Raw genomic sequence first — 19,271 nt, forward strand, 5'->3', positions numbered from 1 at the left:
TGCTGCCTGGGCTGCGCCCGCCGGCCGAGCGAGGCTGGCTGTGCCGGGCCGGCGGGGCGGCGCTGCCGGCAGGCGGCAGCAGGCAGCGGCGGGAGCGGCCCGGGCCCGGCCGCAAACCCGCGGGCAGCGCTGCTCGGCCTCGCTGCTAGCGCGACCTCAGACTGAGAGGGGCGTATTCAAAACGCCAAGGCAGGTTACTGTGGAAAGGCCGGCCTTGGGCCTTTCACACAGGAATGAGTCATTAATATCTGTCAGCAGTTCATAGGTTGTGACATTTGAAATTATTGAATGATGTTTGTAAGGATGAAGACTTAAGGTTTGCTTGATTGTACTTGCTCTTTGTCCCCAAGGCTGTGGAATAGCTGGGGACAACGCTAGAGGGGTTAGGTGTCATCTGCCAAGGTGCTCTCTCAAAATTAGAAGCACAACCTGTGCAGCTCAATAGCTCTTAAACTCCTTTTTTGTTATTTAGTTCTTTGCTGAGTATCAAGAGAGGATTTGTATTTTTCTAATGTCTTTCACCTCCTCTAAGCTTCATTTAACTTATCTTTATATTTTAAAAATGAAATGCTGAACACAAGATTACCTCCACCTTTTAAAATGCAGAAACTTTGTCTTGGGAATGCTGGAAGACATATCGTAAATAGAAATTTCTGCACTGTTACATTATTTAGCATCTATTAACGTGTTGTTTTCAGACCTCAAATCCACTTCTATTCCCAGACTTATTGTTTGGAAAGGAGAAACATGGGTCATGTCTACAGATAGATACAATCTCTTTTATGCTTTTGGTATAGACAACCACCTAATTTTGAGTTAACACAGTTTCTGCCAAAAGAAAGAGAATAATATTAATTGAAAAGCAAATAGTATTTTTTCCAAATGAGCATTTGTGTGGTTTTGGTTGTTATTTTGTCTTGAGGTGGTTGTTGTTGTTACTGTTGCGTGTTTTTTTTTCTTCTTCAAAATGGAAAATGTCTCACTATCTCATGTTCTGAGCAGTGACTGCAGGGAATACAGTACTATGTTGGTATCTATAATGGGGCATATACAGGTCAGTGTACATTATAGTGACTGTTCTGTGTTTTGAATGATGGCTAAAACCAGTCATGCCACATCAGAGCCCCTCTTTTTCACAGCTTTTAATTCTGCTTGTAAAGAAATGTGTATGTATACTAATTAAAACATCTGCAGTGAACTTGATTATTCTGGTCATAGACAGTCAAATCAGACCTCTTCAGGACATACATGATTTAATGTGTAGGTGCCAATCTGTTGTCTGTGGATCCATTTACATGTGCAAGCATTCTGTAGCCCTTTGTGTCAGATTTATTGGATCCACACAGTGCACAGTTTAATGTTTAAGTGAAATGATGGATTTGCTGCAAATGAGCTCTCTGCAGTGGTTATATCTGCAATTCTGAACATCCAGAAGTCTTGAATGCCTAAATTGCACACCAAAACTTAGCATAGCATGGTTACTGTGAGAGTGCATTGAGTCAGTGACGAGGCTGCCTAGCTCACTGGTGTCATGATCACTCCGGGTCCAGCTTCTCCTGTGCTGCTTCCTGGGATGTTCCTGCTGTACCCCAGCTCTTCTCTACCTGCAGCTAATGCAATATCTTAGCCAGCTTCCTTGACACAGTGACCTTTCCTGAGAAAAAGAAAAGATGTGTTATTTGCTATTCCCAGGAGTGCCTTTCCTCCTTTGGCCATTTGCTTACCTCTGCTTGTATACAGCCCCTTTCAACCAGGTTATATCTATTGCTCATTATAAGCTTGGAGGTGTGCAAGTAGCTCAAGCCTCAACTCCTTAAAGAGTATGCTCCAGGCTCTGAAGAATTCTAGATGCAGGATCATTGAATCCTCATAGCCATCCCTGCTTTGTCCCTGTACAGCTGTTGCAAGTACAGCATACACCTGACAACCAGATGTCTCTAACAGACATCTGACAGCACAGGAGGGTGTTTGAGTTGCATCAATGATAGATTAACTTATTGTTTTCTTAATGCAGTTAATGTATTCTTAAGGTGAGTGAAATGTTACCAGTACCACCATGAAATTTCAGTCCTTTCTGTTCACTTGGGATTTGCAGATCTTTCTGTTTTAGCTGAAAACAGAAGTAGACTATCTATCTTATAGATAAGTGATTCCTTGCAATTTTTTACAAAGATGGCACTATCCCTTTAAATCCTGTTTTGTCTGAAGAGAAAAGAGAGTTTATATGAGACTAGGCTCTTCTTTTAGGGCTATTGTTGTGATTCTGGTGATATAGTTGTAATATCAGTGATGGCCAGATAGAATTAGGGAGAAACTGTTCATCCAACATGCAGACTATTTTTGTCTGCAGCAGAGATGAACTAACAGGATGCTGCACCTGCCAAATTGACTGTCATGTTTTCATTGCCAGCTGATCCACTAGATGAGTCACTATCCTTAAGGAACTCTTAGGTTTTGATCACCACTGAGAAGCTCTGTGTTGTCAGCTTTCCCTCCGGTCGCTGAGAGCATGTGAGCCATGGTGAGGTGCACAGCAGTGTTGCATGCTGGGTTGGTTCAGTTAGGGGTTTTAATAAATGTTAGTTAGGTCGGTTCTATGCACCCCTATTTTCCTCTCATAATGGTTTGCTCCAAGCTGTATCATTGGAGCTCTGACCTGTCAATCTTGTAACCACACCCTTCTTCCCCACATAAAGTTCCGTGTCAGTCACCCCACCTCTGTAATCCCATTTGTCCCAAAATGCTGTACCCGCCTCTGTAATGTTCCCATAGGTTGCTGTGGTCCATGTCACTCCCCTGTTGTCTGTCCCCATTGGGCGACGGGGGCTTCCATCCCTGTCTGCCCGCCCCCTATTTAACCCCAGGTGCCCTTTGTCCAAATCGCCATTTTGCCCACGCGCGCACCTGGGAATGCTGCTGCGTCCACCGCGGCAGCCACGCGGGAAATAAACAGTTCTCAGCCACGTGGGGTGGATTGTGCCTTCTCTCTCCCTTTGTCTCGTCTCAGCGTGCGGCTACGAAAGCGGCAAACCCACGCAGACGCTCAGCCCTAGAGCTCCGCACCACGCGGCAGCCCTGGCACCGCCGAAAAGCAGCGTGCCTAGCCGGGCACCCCCAGCTGCCCGGGACCAGGGCAGAGAAAAACCCAACGCCGCACAGCAGCACCTGGTTTTGGTTGGTCTGTCATGGAGCTACAAGCACATGAATCCATCCAAGGTGTTGTAGGATGGTGTGATTCACATTTGCATCTTTCCGTCAAAATGCACTTTTAAGTAGATCTAATATGTAATGTAATATCAGTGCTCATGACAGGACCTTTGACAAGTCCAGCAGTACATGTCGAGGGACCTCGGGATCCCCTGAGACTTACTGACCTTCTAATGGGTTCATACTTCCCTTTTTGACCCTTCCTGATCCTGTAGTAACCGCTGCAAGGCAAGACTTCAGATACATGCCAACTTTGGTGTGGACTGAACTAAGTCAGTTAAGATGTATTGCAATTTGCCATAGGGTAAAAGGCCTGGTTGTATGAATAAATTGAGGCTTCCACCTCCATCAGTTTGTGCTGTGCGGCATTGCGTTCTTTCCCCCGGTCCCGCGCAGCTCCGGAGAGCCCAGCTAAAGGCGCTGTTTCTCAGTGGGACCCGGGGTGCCGCGAGGTCCGGGCTCTGTGGCGTTCTGCGCACCGGGGTGGGCTGGCCGCGTTCAGCTGCCGAGCGCGAGGGGCGAGGCAAAGAGAGAAGGAATTGTCCATTCTGTCCGCGTGATCGGCTGAAGAACTTTATTGTTGCGTGGAGCTGCGATGGAGAAGCGCGACTCGCTCCCCAGTGCCGCATGGGCAAAATGGCACTAAACAAAGGAAGGAATGGGATTTTATAGGGGGCGGGCCGACGGAGGTGGAAGCACCCCTCGCCTAATGGGGGCAGGCTACGAGGGAGTGACGTGGACCGGGGTAACCGATGGGGACACGACAGGGATGGACACGGGACTCCAGGCCGAATGGGAATGCAGGGGCGGAGTAACAGACACAGAACTCTCAGGAGTGGACGGGGGGTGGTTACTGGAGTGACGAGGGGAAGCTCCAATGGTAATTGACCCGGAACGGACCACCGCGGGGGGAACATGGGGTACACAGAACCGACTAACTAACATATATCACAACCCCTAATCTGAACCCAACCCTGGGATGCAACAGTGCTGGAATATAGCTTGTTAGATACACTCATTCAGAACTGTGTGACTTTTATGGCTTTTAAATAATGTTCCAGTGCTAGAAATCTGTTTGAGGAGATCATATGTTACTAACCCAGAGTTACCCTAAGATAGGAGAGTCAAAGAGGATGATAATTTTGGCAGAGTTGTCCTGTAGTCCTTTTTCAGAAAGATGCCAAGCAGCTACTTCCTATGAGACAGCACTTCCTGTGAAGACTGATAGAGGGATAAATACTTGGCCAGAGATGTCAAGAATAAGGTTAATGCCTTTTACATATGCCTTTTGCTATCATGATAATAATGTAAGGGTTTTAGTTCAACTTAAGATTTAAACCTTTTCTTGATTTTTTGCTTAGTATTCACTTTTGTCCTCAAACATGTGTAATTCAGATTTATGAGGGTGGAAAGGACCATTATGATCAGGTAATCTGACCTGAACAGAATCCACAGACTTTTGCCTAAGCTTGTGCCTACATTACAGTTATCCCCTCTGGCTGACTTCCAACAGTTTACTGAAAAAGATCTCCAGTTGCAATTTTAATATTAATCTTCTGTTGCTCATTCTCTCCTTCTCCCCCCCACCCCACTTTTGTTATATCCTCTGTTACCTGTCTCCTGCTCCTATTGCAATTTCTATCATGCTTCATGCAGATGGAGCCCCTTTAATCTTTAGTTAATTGCTTTCCTGTTTTTCTAATAAAGCCTGAAGACTCCTTTTTCTGTAAGGGAAAAGGATTTTGTGTTAATTAGCCTCTGTGCGTATGGTTAGAGAGAAAAGACTAATTTTTTTTGTGGTGGGACAGTAGGAGTCTAGAATTTAATCTGTGCTGTAAGTCAAGGATTCATGAAGCTGTTATATACCATAATTAATTTCAACTTTTATTTTTCATAGCAGGGGCTATGCTTTCATTATAACCTGAGAAATGAGAACTAGTTTTTTAAAATAGTGACCCAGCTTTAGAAGAAACTGTTTTTTGATTTCTGATCCAATTATCTGTTTGATACCTAGTGGCCCTGCCTGCTGAAATAATAAAAAAAATGTTAAAAAAAGTAATAAAAAATTAAATACTTTAAATTATTACTTTTCTCCATGATAGCTACTACATATGGAGTCTGAAATGCTGCCTCTTGAACATATTTAAAGTTGACTGAGCTATGATGCTTAGGAAGTATCTTGCCCAGCTGTCCCCCCATTTTATGTTTCAATGACAAGCACATAGAGTATCAGGACTCCTAAAGATGGTCCTAAATTCCCTGTCTAGTCAGCAAAAGTGGGTGGCTTTGACAGCATTTAGAGAAATTGTCTTTGTCCTAAGTTTGGGCATTTAAATCATCCACAAAGTACAGTCAGGCACCTTTCCAGACAGGCAACACAGCGATGCGGACTCGGGATATAATTTTACCAAATGAAAATAGATGTTTAATTGGACAACAAGACTACTTTGTGTAATGCACAGGAGTGGTGAATAGACTTTATATTCTTTATATGTTAGGCAAATAAGAGGCTTATGTTTTCCTTGAAATAATTGTTCAGAGTCTCAGAAAAAAATCCAAGTTTTTGATGTCATCTTTTCCCATAAGTGACAGCCCGTAGGTATTTCACAGGCAGGCTGGGTTTTTGAAGTGTGCAATAGTTGCTTATAAATGCTAGATCCTTATTTTGTCACTTAATTTACATAACCACCATATGGCAACAGTCCATCTACCACATACTGGCTGTAACTAATTTTAACATTATTATTCATCTTTTTTCCAGCAACAGAAGGAAAGCACTTCTGCCACTTGGAATTGTATACATTACCTAAAATGGTGTGTTCTTCCTTAGATAAAATGCAGTCTCATCATTGCAGAGCTGAAAACTGGAGAACAGAACACACAGAACTGTAAAATAGGACTAATTCCTGAATTGTTTCTGAGTATTTAGTGACAGTTTGTTTTGATTAAGGTTTAAGGTTTCTCTGCTTACCCATTGGTAATGTAATGGAGATGATGTGTTGAGTAAAGTGGTACAACTTGGGAATAGTTGCCTGAATAGGTGGTTGATAATGGAGAAAAATGACTGAAAGCAGGAGAGATATTGAGCTGAATATTCAGTCTACCTCTTGGAAAGAGCAGAAGAGAGCTGGCCAAGGTCTAGATTAGCTGACTGATCTATAAGATGTAGTTTCTTAGCCAAATCATTAAGCCTTGAAAGGTAGCTATTAATCATCCATAAAGGCTTTTGTGTCCTCTCTAGAGCGTTGCTCAGGGAAAGCAGAGATGGCCCGGGCACGTGCACAGGGTGCTGGAGAGAGGAGGACAGCCTGTGTGCTGGTCTGGGGAAGGCGAGAAACAGGAACACAGCAAGACATAGTTATTTCATCTGTGAAAAGAGGCCAGGTGGTCATGAAGAAGAGATTGCTTTTAAGGATGCAGGATGTTAACTCTTTTTCTGATAGTATTTAGGAAGGCTGAAAGTAATGGGAGAGCAAGGAAGATGTGGAGTCTATTATGAGGCAAAGTCAGTTGATTTTTTCAAGGAAGGTTTGTCTGACCTCTTCTTCAGGCAGTTCATTTTTACATTTCATTATTCTTGCCAACAGAATATTCTCTCGGCTTGAGGTGGAAACCTTGCTGTTAAAATCTAAACCTGTTACTTTTTTCCTTCTCCTGGATGAATGTAGGAAACTAATTGTTCAATCTCAACCTTGAGCAGTGTTGTATGTGCTTGAGGACTATTAGCATGTCACGTTTAGGTCTTAAGTTTGTTTGGACTCAAAAACTCACTGCTCAGGGTTTCCTCCAGGCTCATGTTTCCTGGAACTGTTCTTGCAACTCTCCTATGCATTCCTTTCTGTTGGCCCACTTGAATTTTTACTTATTTATTTTTGTATTGTGAGAACAAGGCAGTATCACAGCCATGCCTTGCAGAGTAGAGGGCTTTTACAGATTTTGCATTCTGTATTCTGGCTCATTCATAATTCTTGGTACCTTAAGAAACCTGTTATAGCCTGATGTTGACTTCTGTTCAGCTTCTCTTTTATATCATTCGAGGTCCTTTTCTACATGACTGATTTCTGATTGGTTGTCTTCTGTATTTATGTGGTTCATTTGCTCTTAACAACAATATATTCAACTTGTCCCTGTTGGGGTGCATTCTGTTTCCTTTTTCCCAGACATTATTTCTTTCTTTTGTCCACAGTATTTCTTCCTTTGCAATAGGTTCATTTCTTTCTAGGTTCCTGCCATCTGTAAATTTAATATGTGCTCTCTGAATCATGGAGTAAATACTGGAGTGTATTGCAGCCAGGACAGACCCCTGGTGAACCCCATGTGACACATACTTCTCTTCTGATGCTTACTCGTGTATGGCAATGCTCTGGGAGAAAATGCAAACATAGTTCCCAGTTTGAGAATTTTTTGGCCACATGATTGTAATTTTTACTTTCTCCTGGATTTATGTATTACATTAATGACATTCTCTCTACCTAATTTTGAGAAATACATGTACAGTAAGAACATCTAAAAGAATGCAGAAGTTAAAAGCTGTGCCTTGCTATTGCATACTGTTCAGATCTCTTTGCAGAAAAAATATTGGCTGATACACTGGAAGAAGAGGAAAGAAAGACTGTGATGCTGTACTCCCTCCCAACTATAGTGCCTTTTTTGAGGTACAGTTTGTCTCAGCCAGAGCAGGCCCTGCAAACTTAAATAAAGACAAGCTTTGTAATTAAAAAAAAAGGCAGTTGTGACACTTTTTTTTGATATAAAAGAATTCTTTTAAAGTTAAAATCGGAGTTGTACCAACAACTGTGTTTGCCTTACAGCATTGGCCCATTCTAACTTTTGTTTTTCATGAGGAGATCAGATGCATTAGAAACTACTTTTTAAGAAGCACTTCTCATTTCCAGTGCTGAGGGTTAAGGAGGAGTTTAGCATTTATGCCATCTTCTTTTTTTTGTTCTTTTTTTACAACATTTTTTTCAAGGAAGACTACTTTTGATGCATGATGTGTATTTTTTTCTCATTTATAATTGCAGTGGAACGTTTTTCTCCAACTTTTGTCACTTGTCTTGGGTGTTCTAACATCGCCTCATGAGAGCAATAGCTGCCTCATTGCTCTGGGACTCAGTATCACAAGAACTTGATTGACTCAGTTTAGGATGACAGAGTTGCCTGGATGTTGGGAAGGAAAGACCTTCTTGTGTAGTTCTGTTACTGTTTTTTTCTTTTGCTACCAGCAATGTCATGATTCCCAGCTTTCCTTTATCCTTCATTTCACTTTTGACTGCTCTTTGCTTTTCCTCTTCATTCTTTTTGTTTGTTCTCTTTTGCACCTGTCTTCCCAGCAGGAAGACATTTGGTGTGTGGGGAGGTGAGGAGGCCTGTTACCAGTCAAAATATCTTGTATTTTTCCACTCCTTTCCTTCTTTGACACTTCCTGCTCCACTTCTGACAGCAGTGAAGCTTCCCAGTGTGAAAGCCTCCCTCCTTGCTCTCATGGTGGGGACAGCACTAAGGGCAGTCATCTTTCCATCCCTGATGGGACTCTGCATCAGGCAGTCTTTTTTTTAATATTATATTGTATTCTAACTCAAGTTAGACTAAAGTTGATTTTTTTTAAAATTAAATTTCAAACAAGACAAACTATTTGAATAAAAACAAGAAAACTAAATTTTTAAATTGAGAAAGTTTAGAACTCTTGAAAAAGGCAAACAGGAAGTTTAAAAATCCCAACAATTCCTACTCTTTCAAGTGAGTCCTTGCTTTAGCTGATTCAGTAACTTCCTGAGTTATAGCAAACTCTATCCAGGCTCCTCATGTCTGGGAAGTTTGTTTTGTTCTTTCCTGAGCTGGCAGGCTCCTTGGTGCTCTTTGGCATGTTCTCTTTCCATGCAATGATTTAATTTCTTCATCTGTTGCATTAAGCATCCCGTAATTACAATAAGCAAATCTCCAAAAATATTCTTCCCTCTTAAGTTCTGGCTGATACTGTGTTTGCAAAAGAAAGTAACAAGAATTTAGAAGCAGTAAATAGAAAAGAATCTGTCCCATAGCATTTGAGCAAGAGGGATTGTCTTAAGCATTGGTGAGTGCATGGGGAAAGAGTAGATGAGCAGGACATGTACAGTTCCAGTTGTTTGGTTAGAAGGAAACTCCTGATAAAATAAGATAAATGTGAAGCAGGATTCTGAATATCATTACTCATCTGGGATTCTGGAAGAGGAGCTTCACTGTTAAATCACAGTATAATTTTATTTAAAATTATACGATGTCGTATTTATTTATGCCAGTGCCCACACTTAGCTGACCATTCTCCATACATTCAGGAAAAGACAGTCCCTGGTCTGAGAAATTGCAGTCTAAGGCTGGAGAGAGATGAATATATACAGATGAGCTATATTTGTTGAATTCCTAAAAAATCAGGAAGATTTGATTGCTTCATTTGATTTGATAATGATTGCTTGTCTGATACTAATGTAAAAAATTTACTTATGATTGATCTATATGATCTAAGAAGAGGGGTTTTTATCTAGATGAAGAAAGATTTCCTACACTGTAATACAGTTTCACAATTTGATCTGTATTTTCTAATAGGTCTGCTTTCCTGAAACATGAGTTATGCAAAGGTTAGCAATGTGCAAAAATGTATCTCTTAATCTGAAGCTCTAAGGTAAAACCATTATTGCTATGGATTTAAGAGGAACAATTTATCAGGCAGGTGTGATATTAAAAAAAGCTAATGTTGCAGTTACAATTGCAGAAAGACTGGCAGGGAAGAAAAGTAAGGTGCTGGTGATCTGTGTGGGAAGGGGTCTTTCTTGTGATGTCAAGTGTTCAGTGTGTTGGAGCAGGATGTGTGCTGATTCTCTTTCCTTTTTAGTTCTCTGTACTTCAGGTTTTAGCTTGTCCTCTGCTCCCCCAGAGACATTACGTGTTGGAATCCTGGATGCTGAGAATTTTAAACTTTCTGTGCTTAAAGGCACAGACCCAAAAGAGAACACTGCATTTGACCTGAGGTTGTAGAACAAGCTTTTAAAATTTATTAATAACACTAAGATTACGAGTCTGTAATATCACAAAGTTAAAAACTTGGAGTTTGAAATTTTAGAATATAGAAATAAATAAGAAGCAAGATAGAAGTTTTAGGGCAGAAGCAAGTTGTTCTTCTTTACCTTCTTCTTCCTTCTTCTTCATGGGTTTGGTTGATGTTTTGTGATTAAACAAAAAAGTTCACATTGCGGACTTTGGAAGATCAACTATTGAGTTAAAAAATAAAATAATCTAAGTATCCTTTCTTAATTAGATTTTAGCTTTAAAATACCTTGTAACAAAAGTTAGTTAGCCATTTTGTGCCTTGCTAATGAAAAAGCTACCAAACTCACAGTACTGAGACTGTAACATAGAAAAAAAAATAATAAACACCTAAGTCCGAACATAAAATACCATCTCAAGTGCCTTCAATCCCAACCTCGAGAAATTAATTATTACTGAATAGTGAACTGAATTAATTTCTCCAATTGGGTCCTGCTCAGACAAGTTTCCCTATAATCTGATTTATTACCATTAAAAAAAATCTACTAATCTTTTTTTTTTTTTTTTCTCTTTAGCACTTGCATGGAAAGGTTAGGTGCTTTGCCTGTAGTGTGGCAGGTGGTATGGCTGGGCTTGTTTCACAGTATCTCCTTCTATGGACATCATCTCTTGTCTTCAGTGAGTGCCTCACACTGCCAACCATGGCCCTTTTCCTCCCTGTCAGACCCTTTAGTAAGTGATGCTTATTCTTGCAAACATATATTGGTTACAGAAGGCAGCTGCCTGACCACAGCAGTGACTTGAGTGCTGCTTTTTTTCTTTTCCCATGCTCATAGGTTGAAACCCAGGAGCTGTGAGAACCCCCCGCACAGTGTGAGCTGCAGGACATGCCTGCAGAAATTCAGTATTGAGTCCTATGTTTGTCACTGAGCTGCAAGCATGCCTTCTAGGAAAGTATGTCATCTGGGAGGCTGCAAAAAATTACTTATTTACAGTAATCTCAGTTTAGTTGTTCCAATGGGTAATAAATGTTCCCTTTTTGTTGTGTTTCTGTTGGTCTAATAAGCTAAGAAAGCATTTAAACCCTTGTTTTCAAACTGTATATTTTTAAGAAATGCAACTCCGGGACACTCTTGTGGTTTGTTTATAACATTTCTTGGCTTTCTATATTCTTAAATACTGACAGTGGAATCAGGTTCCAATATCTGAATTGCAATCTCAGCTGACAGAAGGTATGGACTTTCAGAAAGTCTTTCTCCCAAAACAGAATAGAAAGACAAGATGTTGACAATTTCTATAACTATAAGCTCAAAAGTAATCACAGCAAACTTGAGAAGTTTCATTACAGTTCGACTTTTAATAGGTTTTATTTTTAAAATTTTTAATATTATGTGATGTCACCAAATATGCAAAAATCATATTAAATTTAAAACCAAATCATGTATATTTAAAAGCACAAAAGGAGTATCATGAAAATCAAAACATCTTCATCTTCTTTTCTAAAATTCTTTTCTTATTTAAACTTCACCTCCCTCTGAGAATGTTGAATTTTCTGATGAAGAGTATCAGGAAAAAAAACCCAAACAATTAGCTCATATCAGCTGGGCAGTATACAGTTGTCCTACTTGTTACAGATTTGTTCTTATTTACACATCTGAAGATCACACTATCCCTCATAATCACACAGTCATGTTATGAGCTTTTTTTTTCATTGACTATTTCCCTTTAACCAGAATTCTTCTCTAAGTCATTGAATTACAGGATACTGCTTTTCCAGATCAGAGTGTTTGACCTATATTCTTTGTTTGAATGAAACTAGCACTTCAAGCACCGCAGCCTCTGTGTGGAACTGACCCATTCTTATCACTTCTGGCATGCTGCCGGAATTTGTACACTAGCTGCAGGGATTCTTTTGTATTCCGTTCAATAATAAAGGTATTTCTTATAGTTGAGCCAAGAATAGAAACTCTGTGCAATATCATTTGAAATATTTCTGTTTAGAAATGCATAAACCCAATTTTCAGTTGAAATCCATTTTATATTCAAGAATCTGAGATGAACTAGATACTTGTATGAAGTTTTTTTCATTTTTTTTTCCTTGTAACTCTATACTTGTTTTTAAACACAAGGTCCTTCACCATGATGTAAAATAGTTTGTCAAAGCCTGTTATGTCAGTATAATTTAAATTATCACCTACATTTCTAATCTCTTGTAGTAATGGTATTTGTGTGACAAAGACTGTTTTATATAATTCTTACTGAATGACCTTAATTATGCTACCATACTAATGGCAAATGGCAACCCTATCAGCCTTCCATCATTTTGTGAGAAATCAATACCAATCTATCCCTTTAGGTCATCCCTTTTAACCTTCTTAATATCTAATTAGCTTTTTACCATTTTTTCCTTCTTTCCACATTATACCAATATTTCTTAAAAATCCATGTTAATCTTCTCCCAGACTTTCTTGTTTTTTGAAGAAACTCAAGGACAAGGCTCTTCTAGCTCCTGTGAGATGCTGAGGCTGTCTCAACTATTCACACATCCTACTCTCAGATGCTGGGAGGCTGTTTGAGCTAAAGCTGTATTACACCTGTATAATATACAATGGGGAAAGGTGTTTCAGGTGAAACTTTATACTTGTTTGACTGTAATTCAGAGAAATGGGTTAGACTGTAACCTCTGTAAAACCTTAAAGTGATCTTGGTGAGATCTTATATGTTTGCCTTTCATGTTTGATGGCACGTGGTCAGCTGGACAGAAGGGTAAAGCAGCACGAAAGGCAGCGTGTGCTATGTCCCTGAGCATGGCCCCAAGCTGGGAAACAAGAACATGCCTGTGTCCCAGCTCACTCTGCCATGCCTGTACTGTGGGACTTTGTGCACCTTGCAGGTAACAAATCTGCTGCTTCCTTTTCTGAAAAACAAAGGATGGTATCTGTGCTTGTTTGTTATATATCAAATAGTTGAAGTTTTTATAAATAATTTTACAATTTTGCAAAAAGTTTTACAGTTTAAAAATGGTAAAATTGTATGTCCACCTCTTTAGTCTGGTCAGGCTTCTGAGCTACAGCCCACTACCTCAGCTGTGGTAGGAAAATAGGGAAAGCATGCAGTCACTAAATGTGTGTGCGTGCTTGGAGAACCTGGCTGAGGATTGTCTTTCACAACAAAGGTGTGAAGACAGTAGAGGATAGGAATTTGCTTTACTTTGAGTTTTAATAAACTTTTTGATACTTTTCAGCCTTGAATTTGGTTTGACCCACTGCAAGGACCTTTGGTGTGGTAAGTTAAGGTACACTCACTGTCACTTGCAATTTGATACTGGTAAGAAGATGACACTAAAAAGACACCAGATAGCTGATAGCCCTATTAGACTCAAGTATCAGAAAGGATATGTTAATATGTAAAGTCCAAACATGTACAGCACGAAGTCAGCACATGGCAGAAATGTACAATGGTTTTCCAGTTTTTACTGTTTTGATGAGCCATGCACATACACGTTTCTTAATCTCCTGTGGCCCGAGGAACTGGATTTGTGACTTGTTAAAACTACAAAAAAGAAAGTTTGTTAAGTAAAGCAAATCCACTTTAGTCATAAGTACCTGAATTGATCAGTGACAATTGCACATGACAGAACGTGTGACTGACCAGATAAAGGTTGCATGCTATACTTGGGAATTCAGAATCTGCACAAAATGTTGGCTTTACAATGCCCAGGATTTAAATGTTCAGATCTTCAAATGTCCAGTATTCCTGAAGCACATAGGATTAAATTATTATTTTAGTAAACTGATCCCCTTGAAGACAACAGGAAAAAAAAGCCTTAGGCTAGTTGGCCAAGTTCCTATTGATTTCCAGCTGGCAGGTTGATAACATCTCCTTCTTCCTGCTTACATAATGCAGTCGTTAAAAAATAATGACTTGCTTTCTGTTTTTTGATTGCATTTGATTTCTCTGAGTCTGTTGTAGCAAATGCACACAATATCAGCCTTTATGACATTTAAAAAAAATCAATTTTCTGTGTATAAAATTGGATATAATTTCATCTTTGACTTCACTACATCACTAATACATATCTTTGAAAGAATGTGAGATCCTTTTGATACTTTGAGGGCAATAGTATGCAAAGCTATCATTGTCACACACTATTTCAACTTGTTTTATTATACTCTAGTCTTCCACAGCCCATTTTCAGCTCTGGAACTGTGTGTGTCATCTGGCTAGGGAATATATTTGCTGTGACTACACTTGCCATGGGGTTTGCCAAGCTAAACAGAAACTGGCAAAAGCCTTCTCCATCCTGTGTCCAAAACAAACAGCCTGCTGTGGTAAGCACTTAGTCATGTCATTGTTTAGATGCTTATTTTGCTTACAAATCTCATTGAGTGGGTTTCACTCTAAAACTAGTGGGTTTTCTCAGAAAGACTTATGAACAGATTTCTCTGTCCATACGGCTGTAAACTAGTGTAAGGTCTGCTTAACCTTAAAAAGAGAGTGAAATTTGAGGCAGCCACATCTAACTTTATTCTATTCCCACTTCCCAAAGGCTTCACAATGTGCAGCTGCAAACTAGATCTGTGCTTTGGCATGGAACATTGTTTTCAACTGATTGTCACCTCTAACTAATTGGTATTTACTGCTGCTGACAGTATGTTATCAGTGTACCAAAATCCAAAAGCAAGGTTAAAGTTTGCTCTTCCTAATGTGGGATTTGGTTATTATATAGACTTATTTCAATTGCTAAAACTTTGTCACCTCTTTCCATGTAAGATGCTACAGTGTACCTGCTGGCCTCTTGCTGCCGCTCCAGAGAACTGAATGTCTCCCATGTGGCCAGTGGTGATCTCCCACTTGCACCTCCCTTGCACAGGACAAGCATTCCTAGACACCCTTTACAGTTGGATAACTGTACCAAGTTCTTGGTGCCTTTTATCCAAACATCCTACCTGCTGCTTAACCTTGAAGGTTTCTAAATGTCTTCAGAGATCTTCTTCAACTCAGTCTGCAATGGTGCCTTCCTACCAAAACTTTAGTAGATCCCAAAAGTAAGCAGAAGAACATGCAAAAGCCATTGGAATGAGCCTGCCTGGCTCACTGCCAAAACTGTGTCCCTCCATAGCAGTAATTGTATGTAAAGTATTTCTAATGGGCCTCTTATACCTGTAGCACTCACCCAGGAGGCAGAGACATATATGGGATGCTCTCTTCCAACTGAGGGACTTCAGGTTCACAGCCCCTCTGCTGTAGCAAAGCATGGTAACCATGGGGCAGTGTGAAATCTCCTGGTGAAACCAGGAGGGTGTGTCTCAGCAGCCTCAGAAGGATTTAGCTGTGAAGAGGTAGGATGCAGTGGAATGGGGAGTGCAGGGTTTTCACTGCTGTTCAGGAATCTTCTTCCCACTGAGTGACTTATCTCAAGTTATAGAAGGAACTCAGGTATCTGCCTCTGAATTTCATTCTGAAAGTCAGCCTAAAAGTTAGGTGTTGGCATCTTTAAATCTTTCACTGGATCTAACCCAAAAAGGTAGAAAAAAATATCAGAACCGTTCTTCTATGCTCTAATGATTTCATACGTATCTTTGCAGTTGGGCACCCTGTAATGTTGATGGGTAAATGTCAGTGCTGACAGCTCTTGTGATTTGGGCCATAACTCTTGTGAAATATGTGACCATTTGTAAAGACCTGGAAGGTGGATGAAAACCCGGATGCACTAAGTTTCCATTAAAAAATAAAATAAAAATAATTTTTTCCTTAGTTGGTATAAAAACCTTGAGAATTTGTCTTCAGTGAAAAGCTGAGGCCCAGAAGATAAATATGACTCCAAGTGTAATAAATGACCAACATTCCTAATTTCAGCTAATACAACTCTGAGCCCTGACATGACTTTTTGATTGAATTGTAGCTGCAAAACTGAACCTGGCAGAGTTATAGAACAGTCTGCTGAACATTAGAAGTGGTAAATGGATGGTGTGGGTACCAGACTGATCAGGCTCGAAAACAAGAAATCTCTCAGGTCTTTTCAGAATAGATCAATTATTCATTCACCTGGCATTACAGGTCATTTAATCATATATAAACTACTGTCTAGAAAACTTTTAAATGAAGCTTTATTGTAGGCCTAAAAGGCTTGTTAACTTTTTTAACTCTAAGAGAGTATTTCAGGGTGTATTTTGCAAGGAGTCAATGTCCACAGAAAAGTTTTCTGCTTTCCCCCACACTATTTTACCTAATTTTCATTTCATTCTTTTTTCTACTGAAGAATTATTGTGTTACATGGCACATGCAGGCACAGGTGATATCAAAGAAAATGCATCAGGATGTAGTAGTCTTGTTACTACCAAGTATGTCCTCAATAGCTGCTGACGACTGCGTAACTTTTAAAAAAAAATTGTTCAACTCCTCTAGTCTTCATGCAAGCAAGTAGTACCAGCTGACTAAAACATGTTCTTTTAGCAAAACTATTTCTCAAAGTACAGTTAATGGATGCAAATGTAATAATCTGGGGCTTATTTTAAGTTTTTAATAAACTGCATATGTTCTAAATACTCACTGAAGGCAGTGCTATTTTGAAGGGGTGATTGTTAAGAAAAAAATCTTTAAGCAAACATCAAATGTATGAGAGGAAAAAATCTGAATGTCTCTATTAGCTGTTCATTTAATCCCAAAATTAAAATTGGCTCCACTGAGAAAAAGCTTTTAAAATTACCTACATTAACTGAATTAACTTCTCTACAGATTTTAAATTTAATTGTAAAAGCATATTTTTAACTGGAAAATACCAGATTTTTTTTTTTTTTTAGCAAATGCGTACAATGTTTCAGTCTTAACTTCCTTTCAGTCAATTAAACTCTTTTCATGGCTGATGTGACAACTTTATATATTACAGTTCAGAAGCCAGAAGCATTTCAGAATCCCAATGAGGTGTGCTTGAATGAAACGTTCCTCCACAAGGCTGCAGTTATGAGTGTTGAGCAGTAAAATCTTTTTTATCCAATAGCTAGCTCATGGGATACAGCTGTATTGCATTGAGAAACCTGGGCTCAAATGGACACCCTTCTGGAAATCTTCTGAAGAATATGGATGTGTTGTACACCAGCAAAAGCTTGCTTCAATTTCAGATTCCTCTCTGAAAGGTGTTGTGCAAGATTTTCATGGCCCCTGTGGGCTTGCAGGAAGAAAAACTCATATGCTGAATCAGGGTAAAACCCTGTTTCCAATTAAGTTTTGTGTTGGTATTTCCTTTCCCCAGAGTATGTGAGGCTGCAGAGCTCCTCTGTTTCAGCTGTGTGAGTACCAATATATCTGTGCTGACAGAGATCTAGATTAGGCAGAGGTGGAAGTGGTCAGATAAGATGCCCACACTGGCCCAGACTCTTCTGGCTGTGTAATCAGAGCACACACAGCCCACTTGTGCACTGGCAGCCCCAATACCTGCTGAGACCCTCTTGCTAGACTGTGCTCCCTGCACTGAGAGGACAGGTGTGCTCCATGCAGGGTCCTGGGTGCTGGTGTGAGACCATGCTTTCCTCCTCCTTCCCAAGCTCCTGGAGGAGAGGCAGCCCTTTCACATGAAGAGGCAGAGAAACCAAGGCTCAGAGCAGGAGCATCTGAGCTGTCTGTTCTGAGGTTATGGAGGGGGACATTGAGAGCAGTGAGGTCTAGTCTAAAGCTGATGCCACCCTTGTTAGTCTCCTGAGATTCCCTCTGTAATCAATGGAGAGAGACTGTGACATCTCTAAGTTCATTTACCATGTTTTTTAAATCACCCATTTCAGGATGAAGTGGTTGCTCTGGAGAGGACTGTTTCTCCTCCTGGTTTTAAAAAAGAGCTTAAGGTTACTGTTTATATGCCTAATCCAATGGGGCATGTGAATCTTGGCTCCTGGACATCCTGGAGGATCACTTGAGCTCCAAAGCTTGTCATAGATCATGATGCACTATTCAGCTTAGTGAAAAATACATTTAGCATCTCATCACCTGTGTGACCTGCAAACCCCAACCTGAAAACTACTGGTGTAACCAATACATGCTAGTTAAATACTGTAAAACCAGTTATTTTGTAATATGGACAAGCTCATTCAATGTGTGCTATAGCTACTGAAGTTTATTTTCACTCAATGCTTCATGTGTTTGAAATTTCAAACAAGAGTCTGTGCTAAAGTTTTAAAAGTCATAAAGATACATTAGCATGCTTAACATATTTTTAACATATTTTAATCCAATCTCAGTGCATTTTAAAATGAGCGTGAAGCATTGCATGTTGCAGTACTAATTTTGTAGCAGTGCAACTTCAGGTTTTAGTGAGTACAGTTTACACATACTGGAATACAGTACAACTGTAGGAAAGAAAAGTAATTTTTAAGTCTTTGGCTCATAAATGCATTGAAATATCAAGAGTAATAGTATTTCTGTTGATCAACAAACTAGTGTTTTTATACCACTATGTACTGTTTATATGATTTTTCCCCTCATAATAGCAATAGAAGTGGAAGAAGTGATTTGCTGCCATTTCTTCTATGAGCTCTCATCCAACACTTAGCAATAGTGCTTATTTGGATTTATCTCACAAACAAATTAGTGATATTTTAAAACATCCTTTTTTTTATTTTTTATTTTTCTGATTTAGAATGAATGTAAGATTTTAAATTTTTCTGTGAAGCAAAAATAGTGAAAAGAGATGTTAGGGACACCTCAGTGCATAATCATTACAGAATAAAATATCTCTCCTGGCCTAAAACTGATTTAAATCTTTGTTGTTTTCTCAATGTTTATGCAGCATTCCTGCAACTGAAGGGAACTGGGGCATTATCACTAGAGCCTCCTGAGCTGCTTGAGCAAAAGACAGAATCTCACCCCCAGTCAGCACATCTGTCGGGCTCTTTCTTGAGCACACTCTCTGCCCCAGAGGGTGTTTTCTGACCTGAAGCAGGAAACTGCACAAGAGAGGGAGAGAAGATGAGTAGAGCAAGTCCTTTAGCACAAGAGGAGCAGATCCATGGTGTGGGCACTGCGGCCCTGTGTCCACACTGTCCTTGCTCCAG

At 39.9% G+C, this 19,271-nt stretch overlaps 1 protein-coding gene across 9 annotated transcripts in view; it reads left to right on the forward strand.

The window, feature by feature from the left end:
• The window catches only part of ZNF800 (zinc finger protein 800), a 55,243-nt gene that overhangs the window by 19,129 nt on the left and 16,843 nt on the right, over nt 1-19,271 (forward strand). For 3 of the 9 annotated variants that reach the window (XM_068189827.1, XM_068189826.1, XM_068189828.1), the window contains exons 6-8: nt 13,472-13,522; nt 14,405-14,558; nt 17,228-17,625. The exons of 1 other annotated variant lie outside the window; for it this stretch is intronic. In XM_068189827.1, coding sequence (XP_068045928.1) covers nt 13,472-13,522; nt 14,405-14,558; nt 17,228-17,488 — 466 coding nt within the window. In that variant the 3' untranslated portion in view covers nt 17,489-17,625. Of the gene's footprint in view, nt 1-13,471; nt 13,523-14,404; nt 14,559-15,000; nt 16,845-17,227; nt 17,626-19,271 lie in introns of those variants that run through there. 5 more of the 9 variants (XR_010999003.1, XM_068189824.1, XM_068189829.1 and 2 more) reach the window with 5 other exon arrangements.

This window comes from Anomalospiza imberbis, chromosome 5 (assembly GCF_031753505.1).
Source record: "Anomalospiza imberbis isolate Cuckoo-Finch-1a 21T00152 chromosome 5, ASM3175350v1, whole genome shotgun sequence".
Taxonomy (NCBI): Eukaryota; Metazoa; Chordata; class Aves; order Passeriformes; family Viduidae; genus Anomalospiza; species Anomalospiza imberbis.